General features: G+C 52.0%; 2 protein-coding genes across 14 annotated transcripts in view; one reads left to right on the forward strand and one right to left on the reverse strand.

The window, feature by feature from the left end:
* LOC125282996 (ral guanine nucleotide dissociation stimulator-like) overlaps positions 1-24,731 on the reverse strand; it is a 601,545-nt gene that overhangs the window by 381,691 nt on the left and 195,123 nt on the right. The gene's annotated exons all lie outside the window — the stretch shown is intronic.
* On the forward strand, positions 9,388-24,280 carry LOC125282995 (ral-GDS-related protein-like; the record flags this gene model as incomplete). The annotated part of the gene is made up of 4 exons (XM_048221251.2): positions 9,388-9,750; positions 10,529-10,744; positions 11,113-11,160; positions 24,209-24,280. Coding segments are annotated over 4 exons (699 nt in total), but the record flags the coding sequence as incomplete, so codon positions are not given.

The following is a 24,731-nucleotide window of genomic DNA, read 5'->3' on the forward strand; positions in this document are numbered from 1 at the left end:
CACGGCGCTCCGCTGCCGAGACCGCGCCGGACAGTCGCGCGGGGCATTCAGGACGGCAAGGGACTGAGCGCGCCTGTGGTGGCCGGGTCTGGGGAAGCCTCGGCGGGGGCCGGGAGGCGCGGCCCGCCGAGCTGAGGTCCCGGGGCTCCCACTGGCGGCACTCTGGGCCGGCGGGGCTGGACCGACCTCGGGGAAGCCCTCCCACCCGCTGCCCTGCCCCCCACAGCCCGGACGCGGGCCCTTTGCAGGGCCGCCCTAGCCCGCCGCCCTGCAGCCCAGCCCCAGGGCCGGAACCCGCGCAGTCGCGCCCCGCAGTGGGCCGGGGCCTGGCCCGAGTCCTCGCGCGTGTCTTCGCCAGGCTTCCTGCCCACCCCGAGGAGTTAGGTGTCCTGGGCCCCTCTGCACACAGGAGAGTGAGGCTCAGGGATGTGTTCCGTGGCATCACAGCTAATGCTGGGCTGTACTTAGATTGAATCCTGGAAGACGGCCTGAAAGAGGCTGTGGGAGGTGGCTGGAGGTAGACAGATGTGGGGCCTGCGTGCTGGTCCCTAGGCTGCAGAAAGAAGAGGAGGACCCCGGGGATCTGGGAGTCACCAGGCCTAGGGCAGCTGAGCAGACCCAGGACACCAAGTGGAAGGGGCAAAAATGCACTCGTCCAGGGGCTTCTTCAGGCATCCTTAGGAGCCTGGCGTTTGTTGTTTAGGCCGCAGGCAGCCTGGGGAGGGTTTCAAGCAGGAAGTAATATCTGATTTGTGTTCTTAAAAAAAAAAAAAAAAATGAAAACCTTGCAATAGGAAATGAAACCAGAGTCAGGGCTACTTTCATCTTTATGGCGTCACTTTGATCCTCACCACAAGCCAGGAGGGTCCTGGGATGGATCCATGCATTGGTCTCCCCACTCAGAGGGGAGTCTGCTTCTCCCTCTCCCTCTGCCCCTCCCCCTGCTCTCTCTCTCTCTCTCAAATGAATAAATAAAATCTTTAAAAGAACAAAGGTAATAAATATCCCAAACTCATCATTTCCTAATGGCTTTACTACATACTGCCATCATCTACGCTCTCGTCTGTTGTATCTTTACAGCAGAAATCCACGGAAATGACATGAGCCGCTGACGTCTCTTCCTGACTGTGTTCAGTAAGGGCAGGCTGGGAGCTTGAAATCAGCCACGGTGGGAATATGCACCCCATGGAGACTGGCACACGCCACAAATCAGCACCCCCCCCCCCCGCGGGAGCCTGTTATATTTACCAGCATTGCACGGTCTATGTGCTGCATGGTGAGATGACATACAGTCTGGAAACAATGAGACAGGGACATTTAAAACAAAGCTTCATTTTAGTCCAACGAAATGAAATGCGTTCTGAGCACCTGCGAATTCCGGGCCCACCTCTCGCTTCCTCCGCCGTTGACTCTCCGTGATGACAGCTGTGATTTGTGAGCACCTGGTAGATGCCAGGCGTATGAAGTTGTATTCTCTTATTATCACTTTCCGGTTCAGTGTGAATATTGTCCCATTTCATGAATGAGAAAACGGAGGCACAGAAGGGTTAAGACACTGCCCAGGATCAAACCTTTTGCACCCTGCCTCAGGGCCTCTTGTCTGGCTCCGTGTGTACCGTCCCCCTTTCTTGCCCGAAGCAACCCAGAATCCGCGACTATGTCATTGGACATGTCGTCACTTTAAGTTCCAATTGATCTTCATATCCACTTGTTCTGCGTTTTCTGAAATGTCATTTATTCTTTGGCTTGAGCGATTTTCCTTTCCATCTTCTCCACTCTCTGTGATTGCATTTAATGGCGACGTTGATAAAGCCCTTTTCTTTAGGGTGATCTTGCCAAAGCGAGGGGTACTTTATAACCTTCAACAGATAATTAATGCGTGTGACAACCCACAGACATTGCACACACTTCAGCAGGAGGATTAGGAGGAGTTCACAAGCACCGGAGCTGGAAATAAATTACAGGGGAAAGGCTTGCACCCCCTCCCCCGGGAACCCACACTCCGAGGCTGGCACCTCCTCCTTCCCGCAGCATCCTTGTTAACAGTGTCGGCAGCCAGCGTGGTCACCGTAAGGGGGAAACCGAGGCAAGGAAGTGCCTCACCCAGGGCATCAGCAAATCAGCACCAGAGGTGTGTGGGACACAGGAGTTCTGGGCAGAACCCAGCCAAGAACGGGGATTACCTCATGCTAAATCCAGTGTTTGTTGAACGACTGAATGAAGGTTTCCCTATGTACTCCTTTCTCCCCGTGATTATGTACAGCGTGTTACCTTTGACCCTCTGGCTGTGGTTAAAGTGAAAAGAAGAAAAGAAAAGAAAAGAAAAAAGAAAAGAAAAGAAAAGAAAAGAAAAGAAAAGAAAAGAAAAAAAAGAAAAGAAAGAGAGGTTTTTCTTTGTGATGAGAACTCTCAGAACTTGCTCTTTTCACACCTCTCAAATACACCATAGAGCAGTAATGAACTGTAGTCCTGGGGTGTACTGTAAATCCCTATTCCTTATTGATCTGAAACTGGAATTTGTACCTTTTCACCATTCACTCAGTTCCTGCACCCCCTCCGCCCTCTGCTTCTGGTTACTTCTATCTGATTTCTTGTTCTGAGTTAGTCTTCCTCCTTTTCTCTTCTTTGTCTCAGATTCCACAGAGAAGGGAAAAATAGCTCTCTGTCTCTCTCTCTAGACAGGATCGATCTCTCTCTCTATGCTTCTCTACAGAAAGTCTTTGCCCTGTCTCCCTTATTTCACTTGGCATCACGCTTTCAAAGTCCGGTACTGTTAGCACACTTAGCGGGATGTCCTTTTCTTCTGCCTGATTCCTATGCTATTCTCTAGGTACCACTTCTTTCCCTACTCAGCACTAAAGGGCACTGATGTTTTCCGTGTCCTGGCTATTGAAAATAATGCTTCTTGAACATGGAAGTGCAGGTGTTGCTTGGACATATTCCTTCATTTTCTATGGGTATGTTCCCAGAGGTGGAACTGCTGGATCATCCGGTAGTTCTCTTTTTAATTTTTGGAGGGACGTCCACAGTGTTCTGCATAGTGACAGTACCAATGTGCATTCCCACCAATGGTGCCCAAGGATTCCCTTTGCTCCACATCCTCACCAGCATTTGTTATCTCTCGACTTTTGGAGGGTCGCTATTCCCGCCGATGTGATGTGATGCCTCATGATGCTCTTGGTTGCATTTTTCTGTGGGTTAGTCATGTTGAGGAGCGTTCACTGTGTCTGGGGCCCAGGGACAAGTCTAGTCTACATTAGACCTTCAGTTCCTCGTTTAGACACACAGGGGTGGGTGCAGCAGCACTCTTCTGGCAGAGGTGCGGGTGCTGGAATCGTAAAGAGGACACCATGGGAGTGGACAGAAAAGGAGGAAAGGGAGGGTTCTGAGGTCCTTTACTCTGCCCAGGGAGCCTGGAGATCCTGCTCCTTTGCTCTGTGACTCTGCAAAGGCACTGCGTTGAGGACCCCCGAGAAAAGGCATGGCTTTTTTTGCTGGTGTGCCTGCGTGGGGCTGTGCCACCAGAGCTGGAGAACTGGATGCAGGGCGCTTCCTTGTCCATGGTACCTGGTGAGTTCTGCTGGAGGAACTGGAGCAGGAAGAGTCAGGCAGAGGCCATTGTGGTTTTCACCCCTGCCCAGAAACAGCTTGAAAGTTTTAGTAGCATTCTGCAGTCTAGGTGCTTAAGAGGGGAGGTGGGCTCCAAGATCTTCTCAATTATTCATTGAGTAACTACACACTGAGCACTGCCCTATGCCAGGTATCTTGCTGGGCCCGTGCGCGGAGCTGAAATTACCTAGGGCTCCTTTGCTTTAGGAGCTCCCAGTCTACACATGGACCAAAGCTCCAAAGAGAACGCACGTGAAAGAAAAGAGCAAGCGCTGTGTACTAGGAATGAAGTGTGCTACGGAGGAAGGCTGGGGAGTCACTGCATGGAAAGATATGAAAGGCCTCACTGAGGCTGAGGTTGCTGAGAACAGATTGACCAAAGGGAGCTAGGCCTGCACACGTCAGGGAGCAGCGTTTCAGGAAGAAGTGACTTGTGCTGCAGACACTCAATAACAGAAGCCAGTTTGGCCAGAGGAGTGAAAAAGGCAGCCAGGGTGGCTGCAGGGACACTAGGAGGAGAGCAGAGGGGAGGGAGGAAGGCAGGGACAGATGCTGAGGCCTGGGAGACTGTTACTTATCTAGAGTTGCCCCGGGACTGCATTGCCCTGATACCCTGCATGTGCAGGTGCATCGCTTTAATTTCTAACAGTATTTGTGGGTGAAGAATGCGGGCCCAAATTAGCATGGTTCCCCAGGCTCAAGGTATGTCCAGGGCCATACTGGAAGAGGATTTTGTCATAACTTGGCTCACGTGACTCGGGATGCCATCTGGACTCAGAACCTGAGTTCCTGTGTGTCTTTTGGCCTTGGCACTGCCTCCGTTCTCTGTCCTGTGAGCCTCTGTAGATGGCAGCTCAAAACATCAGTGCTTGGTTCTGCTTCAGAGAGAGAGAAGAAGAAGGGAAAGGGAAGGAGTGAGTAGTGGAACATGATGGAAAGTAACTAGGGAGTGAGAAACTCTTTGCATGACATGTAGAGAAGCTCTAGGCATGGTACTTCATCACGTTGAATATGTCCTGTGGGTCAAAAGCCAGTCACTGACCACTTAGCGGTTACAGTCTGATGCCTATACCACAGGTCAGGATCCCTGGGAGCCATGGTGAAAGCCGCTCCCCTCATAGACCCAAACGAGGTAACGGGGTCTCGTTCTTCATATAACGGGAAACAATTGCATGGTTTTACTACAGAGGTTGACAATGCCTGCATCTTCTTGCTTTTCCAGACCATCATGGTGCCCACCTTAAAATGAGGCCAAGAGGGAAAGTGACAGTTGCGGTATTACAGGGCTGGAACCCAGGCCTCTTCTGAGCGGCCCTCCATGCCAAATCCCACCCCTTCTTGTAATTCTTCCATCTTGAAAATTGTGCCTCAGATACACAGGGGACCACCCCACACATGTAATAAATACTCTTATCCACAGACACTAGAGGATGTCCCAAGGAAGTAGATTCTAGCCTGATCCCCACACTGCAGGCTGGGAAAGTGGGGACTACGTGAGAGACGCAATGACATAGGACACACAAGTGCGCAAAGAAACATAGAACGTAAGGTCTGAATTCAGCTCTGCCTCCTGAAGCTTCGGACCCTAGTTCCATTTCCAGAGAGTGGTGGCTATGGCCTTTTTGGCTCGTTGTGTCCAGTTAAGGAGATGACATGGGGGAGAAAGCTAAGGAGTCAACTGCCAAGAAGGGGCTCTGGATAGGTCTGACTGAACACATGGTCCCAGGGATTAGAATCTTGAAAGAGTGACCTCACTTCCTCTGTGATAGGTCCCAACTGAACTTAGAACTCTGGTAACCGGGCACCCAGATTCAAAAGACAACCTGCTCTCCAGCTCACTTGAGTGGAGACGTTCGAGAGAACAGGATGTTCTCTTGCTGCCTTCCTCCCTTCAGGGTCTCTGGGCCCAGGCAAGCCCAGAGAGAGAGACTTTCAAACAATTGTAGACGTCGGCTCAGCCCGCTTTTCCGAGCCCTCTGGACATGTGGCAGGAGACACCAACAGGTAACACGAGGCAGCTCAGGGCAGCCCACTGGAGAGCAGGCAACAACTGTGATGTCACCTCAGCAGGCCCACACCTCTTGCCCCTCATTATGTGTGTCCCTGTGTGTGTGTTGGGGTGGGGGGCTGGTTGTCTATGTGTAGAGAAGGGGACAGAGGATGTGGGACACACCCTTCCTGGGCAGAAGGAAGCTGCCAGGTGTTGGAAGCCTGGCCCATCTTTCATGTTCATACCCCAGGTCATAGCAGGCAGGATGAGAAGCTGAGCACTGGGGACCAAGCTCAACTACCTCGATGTTAATCACGAGCTCTAGAGTTTCATCCGGCTACCTCCTTGCTCGATGTCTTTTCAGCTGCCCCTCTTTGCCTCAACTGGAGAACAGGATTTCTAATGCGGGTGGCCCCTTGTGGCAATGTCCCGGGAGGACACTAATGTCTCTTGACCCCATGTCTATGGGGCACTGCATTTTCAGAGCTGCACCCAGGAGGTCATCGAAGAGCTGGTCTGGGACTTCAACTACAACGCCCTAGACAAGTGGCAGGTGCACCAGGCCACCCAGGATCAGTGCCGCTCTGAGGTGAGAATGGGAAGAGGGTTCCACACACCCAGGGCCCCCACACAAATGTGGGGACAAACCTGGGGCCCTCCCATGGTGTTTCCACATGAGTGCCCCGCAGGCCCAGCCACAAAGTCATCCCAGTATCCACACCTCCACCACCAGCTGTGGGAGAAGGTAGGAAGACACTCTTCCCATAGGTGGGAATGGTAGAGAATAGGGTTCATGTTTTTTGCAGTTTGGGGCGTGGGTTATTCTGTTTCATTCTGTTTTGTGTGACTTTTCCCACAGCCATGAGTGTCTTTGCATTTTGCTACTGTTTTGAGTATTTTCTTGACTCACCCCAGCCATCCTGTGTAGAACCCAGCTCCACTGTCCTTGGAGAACGTGTCCAAGGCCTTATGAATCCTCACCCCACACAGGGTGATTGAACATAAAAGGAACGGTGGGAAGAAGCCATTCTATATGTTCCTCTGTAACGTATCACCTCTCAGAACACATCGACTCATTGTATGTCCCCCGGGTCACAAGCTGTGTCCTCATATGTCTTTTTGGACCTCCGTATGGGAGGTTGTCTGCCACCGTGAATCAGCCTTTCAAGCACGGATAGGGTGCAATGCCTCTGATGCCTCCTGGCCCAGGTAGTGGACTCTGTCTTTTCAGAGTTCAATCCAGGCCATCTTTGAGGAGCTGCTTGCTCCAAAGGCTCAGCTACTCCATCTCCCTTGACAAGCAGCAGGTGCCTCGGCCCACAACAACATCCAATGCTGGTCTGGGGTGAGAACAGGTCCAGATTGATGTCCAATCTCAGGACCCACAGATGATCACGGCAAGGCCAGAACCCACACTAGAAACAACCGGCTCCCATGGGGCCTGCCGAGGAAGGTGGATTTCCCCGGAACCTTTCTCCCCACCTTAGGAACAGAGCAGGCCGCAGCAGCCTAGGGAAATGCCATGCATTCCATGCTCTGGACAGTTCTCAGGCCCAACGTCTATGATCTCGAGCAGCGTTGGAGATGCTAAGCCTCTGCTTTCTCCTGTCTGCAGTAGGGATGTTGACTGATGACTCAAAGACATACAGTTCTTAATAAAGCCTATTCAGAGAGAGAAAGGCTGTGGTGGCTCAGCTAACAAGATGTGTTGAAGTGACCAATGCTTTCTCATTTCACCCCTAAAGGCAATTGTACTTTCAAGCCTAGAGCCTTTTTCTGGGTGGGCCCTCAAGTCCCTTTTCTTGCACAAATTCCTGAAGGGATGGGACTCTCTGGTCTGAGCACCAGACCCTGATCATCCTGGTGGTCCGTGGTGTTGAAGCTGACTCCATTGCCCCCCACACCCCCCTTCTCTACCTGGTGGGAAAAGGAATCATCCCTGTCCCTGGATGAGGCCCAGACGATGCTGAGGCTCCGAGAAGGCACAATGGAGCGTTTCGTACAGTCCCTGGTGCCATCCTTCCCAGATGGGAGCATCTCAACCACCTCAACGATCTTCTGCATGTACGAGATGTTCACTTCAGCCACACAGGTCCTGGGCCAGCAGTTCAATCGGTGAGTGCCCACCCCATGCACAGCACAGGGTGAGCCTCCCATCTACTGGGTGTACATCTCGGGAATGGCACTACCCCTCTCTGAACTTCCCTTTCCTCTTCTGAAAAGTGGGGTGGTTAAGAGGATGAACCTCATACAGGTACTGTAGGAAGTCATGGGAGGAAACATGGCACGGGCTACTCTGGTGCTTGGCTCTGTAGAAAGGGCTCCTGGACGTGCTGGGCATCTTCTTGCTTAATAGTTCTCTCTCCGGTCAAGAAGCTCTCAAGTGCAACCCTCACAGGCCGGTGGCCCTTCTGGGTTGACGAAAGGAAATGCAAAGCAGGCAGTTTCCCCATGTGCAAAGGACTTCTGAGATTCCATCTAGATGGTTCTGGTAGTTGTCCTTTGTGTGAGCAGCTCAGGGGCACACTGGGAGCAGGCAGACCAGCCCACGGGCCACTCAGGATTTGGAAAGTGCGGGCTGGGAAGTAGTCGTTCAAGAATGTATATTAAGCACCTAGGAATGTGAATGGAGAGAGGAGATACGGTGTCTGGGTCTCAGTTCTAGTCAGAGGGTCAGATAGGCACTCTGCACACCCTAAGCACGCATGTCCAATGGTTGTTAGATGTGACATCTTCGTAGCCTCCTCTAGCTTTGAAAGGATCCACCGAGAGCTGGATCATAGGACAGATGAAATGATCAAGTAAAACTGGGACAGGGATTTGGGTCCAGAAGCAGGGCTGGCTGCCTCCACAGAGCAGGGTGGGGGACTACAGGGGTGGTGGCTGGGGAGGGATTTGCCGAACCAGGGATCTCACCGATCTCTTGATTTCCAGTGGGTGGGCTTCATCTGGGGGGCTTCATGTGAAGAAGCAGATGAGTCAAAGAAGGCTGTGGAGGGGGTCCCGGGCCCTCTGGGCGGCAGAGCACAGTCTGGGCTCAGTGGGTGCCTGAAACACCCATCCCTTTGACGGTCCCAACTTGCTCTGCCTGCCCCTCCCTGCTGACCACCCCAACCGGGGCCAAGAACTGAGGGTGTGCTGAGCCGACCACTCACAAATCTGCCTCCAACCTGAGCCTTGATACTGGTGTGCATGGAGGATAGAGTAGACCAGGCCCATGGCCAGGTAGAGGAGAGGAGAAGTGGAAAAACCAGACTCATTCAGGTTTTCTGGAGGACCAGGCCTCCCACTACGAGGGCAGCTAGAGAGGGGTTGGAAGGGGGCTGGGGCCATCCTCTGGGACCCATACAGAAAGAACGGTGCTGTGGGAGTAGCATGTGCAATGCAAGGCCAGGCCTCTGACTCTGCTCCACATATGACTCTCCCCAGCACCCTGTCTCCCTTCTTGGGTACCTGGCCTGACCAGAATTTGCAGGCTATCTATCAGTCCCTGGGCCGTGACCGTGTCGAGATCAAGGTGGCCTATGTGCATGGGGCCATGGTTCTGAAGTGGCATGCCTGGGACCTGACAAACCATGTCCCCCTTCTCCTGATGCAGCGGGAACTTCTGGCGCTCACTGAGGCAGAGGTGGAGGGTAAGGGGGATGGCAAGCTGGGAAGGCTAACTGGGATGAGGTTCATGGGCTGGGTATTCCTTTCAAGGCCATGGGGTCTGTCCTGGTTTTGCAAAGGCATATGGAAAGTCAGTGATGTGGATGAACCTTTCTCTGTCTCCTGCCCCAGTGCCAGCTCCAGGGCTCCTTCTAGCGGCAGAGCCAGGAACAGGGCCTCCTATAGAGCTAGAGGCAACCCCGACTCTGTGTCAACTGTCACCTGCGGTGTCAGAGCCAGCCTCCCCTCCGTCAGCTGTTCCAGAACTGCAACCCGAGCTCCCATCTTCTGCATGTGTGCCGGGTGCTGAGCAGCAGTCAGCTGGACCACCCTTTTTGCTGGAAAGTTTCACTCAGGCAATAGCCACAGAGCTCACCGCAGCCCCAGAGGCTTCCTGCCACTGCTGTGTCACCCCAAAGAACCAGCTGGGTGAGGAGAAGCCCGACCTCCTGGACTTCCCTCCCAAGCTGGTGGCAGAGCAGCTCACGTATATGGATGCGGTGAGCAGCTGGGCTCTCAGGGTGGGCCAGGGGCACGCCTTCCTTCCTCTCTCACCTGCCCCACACCTGCCTTTCCCTGATGTGGACTCCTATGGTCTGGGACCAAATCTCAGCTCCACCACTTCCCAACCCTGTCAACCCGTCAAGGCACTTAGCCCCAAGCTTTCACTGTCCAGCTGTGGACTGTAGCGAGAGACCCTGATAAGCACTGATACGGAGGTACTAGGGAGAAGAAATGAGCCAGAATGGAGAGACCAATGGGCAGGCCCTGGTCCCGTGGGTGGAGGAGGGCAGCTCCCTGTGTTCAGTCAAGTCCATGGGTCACCCACTCATGTGCCTTGGAGGATGAGTACCCTCAGCATTGATTAGGCATCTGATGTGTCCATGAGGACAGGGCAGACGGAAAAACGTGTGGTTGCAGCTCCCGTGTGAGAATGTGCATCTGAAAGGGGGGAAGAACCAGGGGGATGACCAGTTGAAGGGGAGGGGAAGAAGCCCCCTTGGGTTGGACCACCTTGCAGTGCCACCAGGAGCTGGGAGTTCCTGAGCATGATCAGGGTGCCAATGCCCTCCTTCCTTCCCTTGTTCTGTTTGCTCCTGGGTCATTGTGTACTGGGTTCCCTCAGGGAAAAACAATGGAATGAAATCCACAGTCTCCAACCAGGCTCAGGCCAGATTCTCAGCTCCCTGAGGTCCAGCTCTGACCTGTGACCCCTACGTAGGACATGAGTCTTGCATGGGAAATGGCTGGGTGAACCAAGGTCCGCCTGTTCTCTAGGAGCTGTTCAAGAAGCTGCTGCCCCATCAGTGCCTGGGCTCCGTCTGGTCCAAGCGCAATAAGCCTGGCAATGAGCACCTGGCACCCACAGTCCGGGCCACTGTCGCCCAGTTCAACGGTGTGGCCAAGTGTGTCATCACCACCTGCCTTGGCAACCCAAGCATGACAGCCCGGGACAGGGCCATGGTGGTGGAGCACTGGATCAAGGTGGCCAAGGTATGCAACGGGAAGCCCAGCCGAGGTGCTCTCCTGAGTCTCGGGCACTGCTCTTCCCTTGATCAGGTCTCAGGGTGGAAGGCCCTGGTCTTTGCCCGAGGGACTGTGCAGTCCCTAGGCTCTTCCGTCCAGGGGCATGCTGACCTCGCCTTGCATGGCCCCATGCTGGGATGCTCCGTTTCTGCCTGGCTCCTTCCTTGGAGTGAGGTAAAATCCTCCTCCTCCTCTGGGCCTCATGTGTGCCCTTCGGCAGGTCCCTGGACAGCGGCTTCCTCCAGCAGGAGCGCTTTCCCCTGAGGGGGACTGAAGCTTGAGAGCCAATCAGGTGCCGGCTCCCCAAGTGACAGCCCATTCTCTTCCCTCCCCAGGCCTGTCAAGCCCTGAGGAACTACTCCTCCTTACATGCCATCCTCTCGGCTCTGCAGAGTGTCTCCATTCACCGCCTCGAGAACACGTGGGGGAAGGTTTCCAGGTGAGTAGGCCTCTCTCCATGGAGGGACCAGGATGGACGAGGGAGCTCCCAGAGGCTTGTCCTCTTCCCCCTCAGGCAGCTTGGACCTTCTGGGAGGCGGCAAACCCCGACCACAGGACCTGGGCTGGTGGGTGGGTCTCTCAGCCTCCCTGGTGAGGAGGCCACCATGCCTCCCGCTTTAGAAATCAGTTTTGCCAAATGTCCCACACGGGGCTGAGCTGCATTAAATCTCTTCACGTGTTTCCTTGACAGCCACTAAGCTCTCTGCCCATTTGAACCCCAAATTGACCCAAACAGCGTTTCTCAATGAATATGGGAAGGGAGGCCCAGGACGAGCCACATGAGAGCTCCCTCCCATGTCCTACAAAGACCTTAGTGCTCAGAGGATCCCAGAAGAAACCCTCAACCAGGCAGGTTGACACTCTGGGGTTCTCAAAGAAAAGGCACTCGCACTCAACCCTGCCACATTATTCGTCCATTGATCGTGCCTCCCTTGCCTCTCTTCAGGAAGCCATTGAGGATCTTTCAAAAGCTGTGCAGCAAGGACACCGCACAGGGCAGGAACCTGCTCATCAAGGTAGCCTGGAAGGTGCAGGTCTGGAAAGAGAGGAGGGGTGGGAGGGAACAGGGTCCTGCGAGGATGAAGTCGGGAATGGTCTGAAGCATTCCTTGGGGAGGGGAAGCCTTTGGCATGAATGTGGCGACAGCCTAGGTGAGGATGCCATTGGCGGCGAGGGGGGAAACAGGTGGTGTCAAAGCAGACTCCCTAGCCTAGACACCCTCTCTCTCTGTGTCGACAGCTGGTCCAGGTGGGGGCCTCTTCAAACCTGGAGAGCCCAGAGGACAGACCTGTGCTCAGTGATGGGGTTGGGCTGGGTTGAGGGCCACAACAATGATGAGAGTAATAGGACCCTGAGTCCTCAGGAGACCATGGGAGATAGGTGGAGTTGTCATGTTCCCCGATGAGAAAACAGGCTTGGGGAGGCCAGGCTGCAAGCTCAAGGTCACACATGGACTGAATGTTGGAGTGAGATTGTTCTGGAATCACTCACGGCCTGCTTCTGGATAATGGGGCCTCAGGATCAGTATGAGTTAGGTCAGATGTCTAGGTTCTGACGTCCGAGATGGTGGGGGCAAGTGGCCTGAGGGTATGATGGTCTCAAGGAACTTGTCCTTGGCCCTGCAGAAGCGACCATCCAATAGATTTGCCACCCTGGTGATGGCCCTCCGGGGAACCCAGAAGAGGATGCAGAAGAAGGTGAGTGTGCCTGAGGCCCAGGGCCTCCAAAGTCAGAGGAGGAGGAGGGCTCCTCCCTGAGGGCTGGAAGCCTCCCAAAAAGGAAAGATCAGGAACGGGGGGCCTTCCCTCTCCAGCTGCGGCTCCTGGGGCCACAGCTTCTACAATTCTTATTTCAAAAGAACCAGGAGGAGGGTCCAGAAAGGTCCATAGAGAATGGGTTTTGCGGGTGGAGAGGGACCGACCTAGTGCTCCACTCCCTGGCATTTTTGAAAAGCAGGCCCTGAAGGTGATGAGGAGGAGTCTGATGTTCTGGGAGGGGGAGGGGAAAGGGAACCCGTGGGGGGAGGCTGCTAAGGGTCCTAGGCTGCTCCACGTGAGCCCCTGGGGTGGGCTAGGAGGCTGGAGCGTTTTCAGTGGAGGGTCCCTGTGGACACCAGCGAGCAGGGACTCATCCCAACCCTCCCCCTCATGACACAGGGTGTCGTGCCTTTCCTTGGCACTTTCCTCACCGAGCTGGTGATGTTAGATACCGCCATGGAGGACTATCTGGAGGTGGGTGAGCCTGAGGATTGTGGGGGAGGGACCAGAATCCGGAGGTTTGGGAGCAGAACGCCCCTGTACTGAGCCCTGAGCTCTCAGGACTCGGCAAACCTCCCGTCATGACAGCCTCACGGCTACCCTGTGAGCCTGGGGGCTGTTGCCCATCTCAGGGATGAGCGAGGTGAGGCTGCAGTTAGGCCACGGCTCCCGGTGCCGAAGACTGGTGAAGCAGCAGAGCTTCCTGAAGGCAAAGCTGCGTGAGGTCTGTCTGAGTGGACCTCAGCCTCCCCCGGTGAGTTTGCCCGTGGGGGGAGAATGAAGTCAGGACCCTCCACGTCAGCAAGCACCTCAGTAGCCGCAGCAGCCCCTTCCTGCCTGAGGCTTTGGCCTCCCCTACTGTCTTCCGAGAGGGTGGTGCTGCAGGGTCCCGACCTGTAGCCAGTCCATCTGCCCCATGTCCTCCTTTCTCTGGACCCCAGAGCCTGGCCTAGATCGCAGGCCCGCTATCTGTGTATGCACGGCCCCTCACGGGTCCTGGCCATGGTGCAGCATGAGAAGGGATGGGAATCAAGTGCTCCTAAGAACCAGGGGCCTCATTCTGATGGACTTTGTCTGCATTCCAGGGGAATGAGATCAACCACCAGAAAAGAAATAAGGTGAGCATATGTGGCGCTTCCCGCAGGGAAGGGTAGGGAGTGGGCCTCAGAGATGTCCCTGGGAAGAACATTGCTGGGCTCCATGCCCTCCACCTCACATTTCCTGGGATCCCTTGAGAAGAAAGCAGTGCAAGTCCCATCCCGTTATGAATGGGGACAGACGCATGGCATCCAGGAGAACTTCCCGGAGGAGGGGCTACTGATACTCACCTCTGAGAACAGGTGGAGACCGGATGAATCTGCAGGCAGGAGGGTGGCCATGTGTGCCAGGACCTGGGATGGGTCCCCGGTCCCGCTCCTCAACCCTCACCAGACCCTGCAGCTCCCCCCCACCCCCAGGCTCCCTATGCATCCTGTGCTTCTCTGTCTGCTCAGGAATACCAAGTCATGACGGACATCATGCTGCTCCAGGTGGCTGCCGAGAATTACACCCTAGAGCCCGAGGATCCTTTTTGGACCTGGTTCCAGGCTATGGAGCCGCTCAGCGAGGCTGAGAGGTGAGGCCCATCAGGAGCTGGGTCGGTGAGGTTCGGGGTGGACTCTTTCTGCTGGCCACTCCTGGGATCCTCCTTCCCTGGGCAGCCTCAGGCCTTGTTTCTGGGGCGCCTGACTCCAGCTGTGGGCAAACACTGGCAGGGACTCTTGAATGGAAGCTCCTGGGCAACTCACAGGTGTCCCTCTGTCCTTAGCTACACCCTGTCCTGCCAGCTGGAGCCCCGGTCCTAGCTGGTCAGCAGCACTCAAGAAGGAGAACTGGCCGCAGTCAACCTCAGGGCTGAGCAAGTGTCCAGTGGCCCTGCAGGGATTCCTCAGCAGCTGCATCCTTGTGCCCATTGTCTCCACACCCCTTCCCCCCAACTATTTCCTTATGTAGGGGGCACCATTTAGTTGTTTTAAATTATACCGCGATAGATTTGCATGTTAGGAGATTAAAGCCCTTGTTTTGTTTTAGAGCCCATGTGTGTGGTTTGGGTCTTTTACTTCCTGCAGTAATGGAAAACTTGCACAGACTCTCATATTCGTTCCTGACCTAGGAAATCTTCCAGAGTCATTAGCTACTGTATGTGGGAGGAAGGAGAAGTGCCAGCCCTTCTCCCTAGCCACTGGAGGGCACCCCCAAATCCCCCTTACTCAGAGCACGGGTCCATTTCAGTCAATGCATTTGGGCAAACAGCAGAGACAGCCCCTCAGAACTCCTGAGATTTAGAGGTTGCAGGGACTTTCCCAGGAATAGCAACAACCACTGAAAGTGGGAGTCTTTAAGACTTGTACACCCCAGAACTCCTTCCTGCCCCAGGACTGGGGTTGCCTTTCTCCGCTCTAAGGCCAGGAAGACTGTCCTGCTTCTTCCGTTGAGATGCTTTTTTGGTTTTGTGTTTGGTTTTGTATTGCCCCCGTATTTGGAACTTGTCGTATTGTAGTTCAATCTCTGGAACTGCAGCAGCACCTAGTGGGGAAAATCACAGAAGGAGATCAAATCCTGCGTGTGAAGGGGACAAAGCCAGAGGAAGATAATTTGCAGATGGACTCAGGGCAGGCACGACTTTCCAGCCTCAGTCTCCCCGTTGGCCGTTTACCAAGTTTGGAATCTTTCTGGGATTCTTGTCAATGATCTCTGGATTCCCTTTCCTGCTTGTTTTGTGTGTTGGGAAAAGATGGGAGGGGTACCTTAAAGGGCACACCTGAGCCTGGTTCCATGAACATCTATGCTGACCTAGGAGCCAGGATTTCCAGCCTTCGTGCATCTCCTTATGCAGTTCTTCTGAAGCAGCAGTTCCCTCCAGGCCCCAGGCTCTGGGTCAGATGCACAATAGCTACTGTTCCCTGGCTGGCATCTGATGGATCAGGGATGGGTTCTCTCTTGCCAGGATAATGGGAATTTTTTTTAAAATTTTTTATTATGTTATGTTATTCCCCATACAGTACATCATTAGTTTTTGATGTAGTGTTCCATGATTCATAGTTTGCCTATAACACCCAGTGCTCCATGCACTACGTGCCCTCCTTAATACCCAGCACCGGCCTAGCCCAATCCCCCACCCCCTCCCCTCTGAAACCCTCAGTTTGTTTCCCAGAGTCCATAGGGGAAATCTTTTTTAAACAAACACAATTTGATGAGTTTTGACACATGTATATACCCATGATAATGAACATAGTCATCATTCTCAAAAAATTCCCTAATGCCCTTACAATCCTTCCCTCCCCCAACCGTCCCGTCACCAGGTAATCACTGGTCTACTTTCTGTCTGTCTGTCTGTCTGTTTGTTGGTTTATTTTTATGCAAGGGTGCTCTTTATTTTTTTATTTAAATCCAATTAATTAACATATAATGTATTATTTGTTTCAGAGGTAGAGGCCAGTGATTCATCAGTCTCATATAATACACAGTGCTCATTACATCACGTGCCCTCCTTAATGCCCAGCACCCGGTTACCCATCCCCCACCACCTCCCCTCCAGCAACCCTCAGTTTGTTTCCTATGATTAAGAGCCTCTTATGGCCTGTCTCCCTCTCTCTCATCTTGTTGTATTTTTCCTCTCTTACCCTATGATCCTCTGTTTTGTTTCTTTAATTCCACGTATGCATGAGATCATATGATAATTGTCTTTCTCTGATTAATTTATTTTGCTTAGCGTAATCCCTCCAGTTCCATCTACATCATTGCAAATGGCAAGATTTCATTGTTTTGATGGCTGAGTAGTATTCCATTATACATACCACGTATATACATTCCATTCCATATATACCACATCTTCTTTATCCATTCATCTGTCAATGGACATCTGGGCTCTTTCCATAGTTTGGCTGGTGTGGACATTGCTGCTATAAACATTGGGATGCAGGTGCCCCTTCGGGTCACTATATTTGTATCTTTGGGATAAATACCTAGTAGTGCAATTGCTGGGTCATAGGGAAGTTCTGTTTTTAACTTTTTGAGGAACCTCCAAATTCTTCTCCAGAATTAGGTACCAGTTTCCACTCCCGCCAACAGGGCAAGAGGGTTCCCCTTTCTCCTCATCCTTGCCAACATCTGTCATTTCCTGACTTGTTAATGAGGTGGTATCTCATTATGATTTTGATTTGTATTTCCCAAGTGATATTGAACATTTTTTCATGTGTCTGTTGTCCATTTGTATGTTTTCTTTGGAGAATGTCTATCCGCGTCTTCTGCCCATTTCTTGCTTGGATTATTTATTCTTTGGGTGTTGAATTTGATAAGTTCTTTATAGATTTTGGCTATGAGCCCTTTATCTGATTAAGACATTTGCAAATCTCTTCTCCCACTCCGTCGGTTGTCTCTTGGTTTTGTCGACTCTTTCCTTTGCTGTGCAAAAGCTTTTCATCTTGATGAAGTCCCAATAGTTCATTTTTGCCCTTGTTTCCCTTGCTTTCTGTCACTTTAGGTTAATGTTGCATCCCCTGGAATTTTATATACACGGAAACAGGATGGACAGTATGTCCAGTATGGTTTGTTTTACTCACCCTAATACTTTTCAGATTCAACTTTGTTGTGTGCACCAATAGTTTGTTACTCTCCATTGTTGAGGAATATTCCATTATATGGATATACTAAAATTTGTTTATCCATTCACCGGTTGATGAAAATTTCAGTTTTGTCCAGTTTGTTTTTCTAGATTAAGCTGCTATGAGCATTCATGTTCACATCTTTGTATGGACATACACTTTCATTTCTCTGGGAATGGAATACCTAGATCGAATGGGAAACACATAACTTTTTTAAAAACTACCAGTGGAGTTAAGATGGTGGAGGAGTAGGGGACCCCTTTTTCATCCGGTCCCCCGAGTCGAGTTGGATAGGTACCAGACCACCCTGAACAACCACAGAACCAGCCTGAGACGCAGGAAGATACATCTGGATCTCTACAAATGAACATCTCCAGCACTGAGTATTGAGGTATGAAGCGGGGAGCTGTGAAACTGCGCACAGATATCGGAAGATAAACGCAAGGGGGAGGGAGCCACCCTGTTTTGGCGTTGGGAAGCGGTAGCCACCTGCTTGGGGAGCTGGTGGACTCGCTGACCGGCACCCACAAGAGAGCAGACTGAGACCGTGAGCCAGGAACGCATTCCACCGGACTGAAATGGAACTCCGGTGTGATCACTGGAACCAGGCTGAGACCGGGAGCTCCGGGAGCACGCGGGGCGGCTGGCGGCTGGCGGTGTTAGAAACACAAAGGACAGAGACGCGCTGGCCCTGGAAGTGAGGGCTGGGATGCCGGGTGTGGGGCACACATCCCGGGACGCTGCAGGGTTGAGCAGCACCAACAGAAACAGATTAAAATGGCAAGAACATCAGTGGAGAACGGTCCGCAATCCCTCTGTTCTGAGACAGAGGCTGAGATTCGGCCACTGCTGCTCTCTCAGAAGAGGCACAGCAAACTGCCAGGGAAAGCCACCAGGGAACAAAAGCCTGGAAATACCAGCTCACAGGGTGCCCATCCCCATCCCCCCTCGAGGGGACACAGAGACTCTACCCAAACAGGATTGCCTGAGTATCAGCGCAGCTGGACCCTCCCCCAGAAGGCAGGCTGAAAAATCAAGAAGCCCACGTCCCTAAGATCCCTATAAAACAAGTGTGCATGGCCTGGGTCCTGGTCAATAATTTGGGGTCTGACCAACCCCGCAACCTCTCATCATCAGAATGACGAGAAGGAGAAATCCCCCCCACCAAAGAAAAGACAGTGAGTCTGTGGCCTCTGCCACAGAACTAATGGATATGGATGTAACCAAATTATCAGAACTGGAATTCAGAGTAACAATGGTCAAGATGATGTGTAGACTTGAAAAAAGTATTAACGAAAATGTTAATGAGAATATAGAAACTCTAAGGGCGGAAATGAGAGCGAATCTGGCAGAAATTAAAAATTGTACGAACCAAATGCAGTCAAAACTAGAGGCTCTGACGGCCACGGTGAATGAGGCAAAGAACATATCAGCGAATTGGAGGATGGGTTAGTAGAAGAGAAAGCTAAAAGAATCTGGGCTCAAAAAAATCCATTCTCAAGAATGTAGGTTACGGGAGATTACTGACTCAATGTAACGTTCCAATGTCAGAATCATCGGCATCCCCGAGGGGGTGGAGAAAAAGAGAGGTCTAGAAGAGATATTTGAACAAATTGTCGCTGAAAACTTCCCTAATCTAGCAAGGGAAACAAACATTCGTGTCCAAGAGGCAGAGAGGACCCCTCTCAAGCTCAACCACGACAAACCTACGCCACGTCACGTCATAGTGCATTTCACAAATATTAGATCCAAGGATACAGTATTGAAAGTGGCCAGGGCAAAGAAATTTCTCACGTACCAAGGCAAAGGTATCAGAATTGCGTCAGACCTGTCTACACAGACCTGGAATGAGAGAAAGGGTTGGGGGCGGCATTTTTAAAGCTCTTTCAGAGAAAAACATGCAGCCAAGGATCCTTTATCCATCAAGGCTGTCATTCAGAATTGATGGAGAAATAAAGACCTTCCAGAATCACCAGTCATTGACCAGTTTTGTAACTTCTGCGTCGGAGAAGTGAGGGTCCTAACACCTCCCTCGTGGTGAGAGCAGGGCCGGCGTCCTGCCAAGTGCACAGGCTGCCTCCTGAGATGCCCCTCCCCTCCTGCCCTCAATGTCGCAGGGGAGCTCTAGTCTGAGGGGCCAGCAGTCTGCCCCATGGGTGGACAAGGGACTCCTCCAGAGCGAGCCCAGCCGTGAGAGTGTGCCCACAGGCAGGCACGGCAGAGAAGACCCAGGGTGGGGAGCCAGGGCCCTGTCACCTCCATGCCATAGACTCACCCCAGCAGCTGTACCATCGCTCTGGCGACATGGGGTTGCACCTGGACGGGCTTGGCAGGGAAATCTGTGATGTGAAATGCCCTCCATATCCATCTAAATGGCACGTGTGGGAGCGGCCTGGAGGCACGCTGTTTGAGATACCGCGGTGTAGACAGCCACGCCATGACACGCTTTGTTTTCTTTAAAGACTGATTTATTAGGACGCCTGGGTAGCTCAGTCAGTTTAACATTCAACTCTTGATTTCGGCTCAGGCTCTGATCCCAGGGTCGTGAGAGGGAGCCCTGTGTCGGGCTCAGCAGGGAGTCTGCTTGGGATTCTCCCTCTCTCCCTCTCCCACTGCCCCTCCCCCATAAAATAAATAAATAAATCTTTAGAAATAAATGAATAAATAAATAAATAATTTAAAAAAGAAAAGATATTCTTCTATTTTAAAAAAGATTTTGATTTATCTATTTGAGAGAGAGAGAGAGTGTGAGAGCTCCCGGCAAGGGGAGGGGCAGAGGGAGGGAGAGAATCTCGAGCAGACTCCTTGCTCAGCGAGGGGCCCGAGGCGATGCTCGATCCCACGACCCTGAGGTCATGAGACCTGAGAGGAAACCAAGAGTCAGGTGCTCCGCAGACTGAGCTGCCCGGCGCCCCAGCCGTGACATGCTGGGGGCGGGGCACAGATGAGAGGTACTGAGGTACTGAGGCGGCCCTCTCTGTAAATGCACGTCTCTGTTTGGTTCATTTTTGTACCCTGGGCACATAGTAGGTGCTCAGTAAATCTCTGCTCAATGAACAGATCAACAAAGGACGGGCGCTGCCGAGTGGTCGTGGGACGACAGGTGGTTTTTCTTTCTTTTTGCTTATTTTTACATTTTTTTGCAATAATTACATAGAATTTTTAATGTGAGAAAAAAAGAACCACAGAGAGTTCAAAACCTCGTCACTGCACATCTGGTGTGGCCACAAGGAAGTGAAGGGGCTTTGGGGCAACAGCAGCTCTGTGAGGCCCCAAGGGTCACAACGGCCAACGTGACATCTGCATGTGGCTGAGACGCACAGAGGGTCTGGAAGGAACCAAGCCATGGGAGCTGGGGGGCTTTTCTTCCCTCGCTCATGCCCCCTGCTTATCACACTGCTGGGGTAATGGGTCTATTCCAGGAAGGGACACAGGACTGCGGGGCACGAGGGACACGGCTCCAGAGCCTCTCACTTCACTCCAGGGGCCTCGGTTTTCCCACCCGTGAAATGGGCTGATGACAGAGCCCTCGGCCAGTGTGAGAAGTGACTGCTGCCGTCCCAGGGCTTGGCCCCCGCTGTGTCATCAGGCGCGCTTCATTTCCTTCCCTTTTCCTGCCCTGCTGTTCCCAGGGTTAAGCAAGACGTTGCCCATACACGTTACTGCCAGCGGCAGAGGCGCGGGAGAAGGGCCCGTTCCCGCATCACTGAGGCTGGCCCGGGGAGCAGGAGGACAGGAGGGTCCTGGGCAAGGAGCGGGGCTGAGCCCACAGCCCAGGGCTGGGTCTCAGCTCGGCCACTCAGCAGTGGGCACAGCACCCCTCTGTGAAGGGGGCACGGCGGGGGCCCACCTGTCAGGGCTCTTGAGATGGCTCGCTCTTCCGGTGGGTACCTCCCCCCCCACCCCGTGCCCAGAAGACCCTCTGTCCCCACCCTCCTGTGCAACCCTGGCTCAGCCGCCAGCCTGTTTCTGCTGCCTGCCCTTCTCCTGCATCCTCTCTCCAGCAGGCCCGGGGCTGACCTGGAGTACAGCTGGGCCTTTGCTCTTCTCCCTCAAAGCCCAAACTCAAGGAGCTTGACTCACGGTACTGACTGGTCTGCTTGCTTGTGGTTTGGGAGGAAAGGAACATGTGAGACGCAACGTCGGAGCCTTGGGGCCCATCTCTCTGCTCAACGACCCTGTGCCGGTCCCGTTGCTCGTGGCCCTGCGTGAGCGCTGGTGGGCTCACTGTGTGTGGGACTTCGGTGGGACCGCAGGCAGCACTGGGGAAGCCCACGGAGCCATGGCCCACGTCCGTGGAGGATCGGGGAATGTGCACCTGCCCAGTGCCACGGAAACTGTGTGGTTTGTGCAGGTTTTCGCTCTGCTGGTGAGAAGAGAATGCGTTTGCATGTACAACCCACGGAATACAATTTGTATGGTCTGGGTGAGTCTGCACACGAGCTGAATGCTTGTATTTAAAACTGGCATCCCACAATATAAACACGGATGACAAAATTCAGCATTTTATTTTATTAGCATTATTAATTTGATCAGTACTTATTCAACAAACCAATGATGTGAAAATTTAACATTTAATGTTTCACTACTCAGAACTTTTCCTTGTCATCCTTCTGTACTTTCTTTTTAAGTTTTTCGCCATTATAACTTTCACCTACTCAAAAAATAAAATTATATTGAAAACCAATCTTGCCATGTTAATGGGTCAAAACACTTAACATTCTTAAGATGGCAACGCTTCTCCAAGTTCATGTACAGACACTATGCAATCTCTATCAAAATTCCAGACCAGAGGAGACCTTGGGCTACCAGACCCTGCTTTGTCCACACATGCAGACAGTCAGAAGTGGCTGGGAATTCACATCTCCCTAGAGTTACCTTCCATGCAGAGATGGACAAGCTGACCCAAAATTTCACATGGAAATTGAAGGGACCCAGAAAGGCTGAAACAATCTTGAAAAAAGAACAAAGTTGGAGAACTCAGACTCCACCGTTTCAAAAGTTACTAGGAATTATGGTCATTCGAGGCTGTGTGGTACTGCCATAAGAATGCAGGTATAGGCAGGTGAAACAGAGTTGAGGGTCCAGAAATAAGCCCTCACATTTTCGGTCAACTGATTTTTGATAAGCGTAGAAAGAATAATTTTTTCAGCAAATGATACTGGGACAACTGGATGTTCATTTGCAAACAGAATGAAGTCGAACCCCTACCTCACACCATGCGCAAGAATTAGCTCACAATGGATCGAAGATCTGAATCTAAGGGCTAAACTATAAAACTCTTAGAAGAAAACATAAGGGTTAATCTTCATGATTTTGGATTAGGCAATGGTTTTAGATATGACCCCAAAAGCACAGACAACAGAAAAAAATAAGAGGCAAATTGAATTTCATTAAAAATAAAACCTTTTGTTTTTCAAGGGGCACCATCAGGAAAGTAAAAAGACAATCACAGAATGGGAAAGAATCTTTGTAATATACAGCTGATAAAAGACTTATATCCAGAACATATGAAGAACCTTAAATGCAAAAATAAAAACGCAAATTTAATTTAATCCAGTTTAACAATGGGCAAAGGATCTGAATATACAAGCACTTCAAAGAAGACATACCAATGGCACCTAGCACCTGAAAGATCGCAGCATCGTTAGCCGACAGAGAAGAGTGAATCAAAACCAAAATGAGATGCAACTTGTATCATCCAGCTCAGCTGCTGAAACAAACACCACAGGCCAGAGGCCGAAACAACAGTAACTTATTTCGAGAAGTCCTGGAAGTTAGAAGTTTGACATCAAGACATTATCAGGGCCAGGGGCGCCTGGGTGGCGCAGTCGTTAAGCGTCTGCCTTCAGCTCAGGGCGTGATCCCGGCGTTCTGGGATCGAGCCCCACGTCAGGCTCTTCCGCTATGAGCCTGCTTCTTCCTCTCCCACTCCCCCTGCTTGTGTTCCCTCTCTCGCTGGCTGTCTCTCTCTGTCAAATAAATAAAATCTTTAAAAAAAAAAAAAGACATTATCGGGGCTGGTTTCCGGCAAGGCCTCTCGTCCTAGTGTGTGGACAGCGACCTTCTTGCTGCGTCCTCACGTGGCCTTCCCTCAGTGCGTGCCCACACACACACACACACACACACACACACACACACGAGTCTGCTATCTCTCATCTTATAAGGACACCACTGCTAAGGGGTTAAGACCCACCCTTATGACCTCATCTAAACTAAATGACCTCCCTACCCTCAAACACAACTTCACTGAGGGTTTAGGGCTTCAACATATGAATTTGGGGGAACACAATTCAGTGCATAACACCACGCATGCCCCTAGGACTGGCTTATTCAAAGAGACAGATGATACCGAGTGTTGTAGAAAGCATGGAGGGATTGGAACCCTTATGTTCTGCTGGTGGGAGTGCCAGGTTCCACAGCTGTATGCCTTGGGAACAGTCAGCAAAAGATGAGTTTTTGAACACCAAAGATTCTTTTTTTATTATTATCGTGATAAAATACACGTTACATGAAATTTACTATTTTAGCCATTTTTAAGTATATGGCATTACGTAAATTCAAATTCCCTTGCAGCCATCACCACCATCTATCTCCAGAACTTTTCCATCTCCCCAAACTGACAATCGTCTCCCCCAACACTAACCCCCCCCCCAGGTGCCAGCCCCTGGCTCCACACAGTCCTCTGTCTCTCTGCACCTGACCACTCCAGTTCTCTCTCAAGTAAGCGGATCGGGCTCTGTTTGTCCTTTTGTGTCTGGCTTCTCTCAGCCTGTTGTCTTCCAAGGTTATCGTGGTTACATGTGCCAGAATTTCTCTCCCCCCTTTCTTTTTTTTTTAAGATTTTATTTATTTATTTGAGAGAGGGAGAAAGAGAGAGAGCGTGGGGGGGGATCAAATGAGATGACGTAAGCAGCTGCTGGGCAAGCAGCCTGTGCCTGAGTCAGAGCCCCACCGTGGGGCTGCTATGATCCCACGCCACCTCTCCAGCCTCCCAGCTGACCCTCTTCTCCCGTGCCCCTGATCCCCAGGGCGTCCACGCCCCTCAGCATCACCCCATTTACATCTCCAACATCTTCTCTCGCCTGCTCTCCCCAAACTGAAGCCACCCCCCCTGCCAAATGTGAATGAGTCAACTTCACCTCCTGTTGTGGGTCAAATCGTGTCCCCCAAAAAGATATGTTCAAGTCCTAATCCCTGGTACCTGTGAACACCATCTTATCTGGATATAGAATCTTTGCGGATGGAAGCAAGTTCAGATGAAGTCAGACTGGAATGGGGTGGGTCCTAATCTAGTGACTGCTGTCCTTATAAGAGGGACATTTGGGCAGAGATTGGAGGGGTGTCTACGAGCCAAGGAGCGCCAGCGACAGCTGCCAACCACCCAAGGCCGGGAAGAGGCAACGAAGGATCCTCTCCTAGAGGCTTCTGAGAGAGCATGGCTCTGCCAACACCCCGATTCCAGACTTCTGGCCTCCAGAGCTGTGGGACAATACATTCCTAGTGTTCCAAGCCTCCTTGTGGCACTTTGTTAGATGGCCCAAGGTGACTAAC

This window comes from Ursus arctos, unplaced genomic scaffold, assembly GCF_023065955.2.
Source record: "Ursus arctos isolate Adak ecotype North America unplaced genomic scaffold, UrsArc2.0 scaffold_16, whole genome shotgun sequence".
NCBI classification, from domain to species: domain Eukaryota; kingdom Metazoa; phylum Chordata; class Mammalia; order Carnivora; family Ursidae; genus Ursus; species Ursus arctos.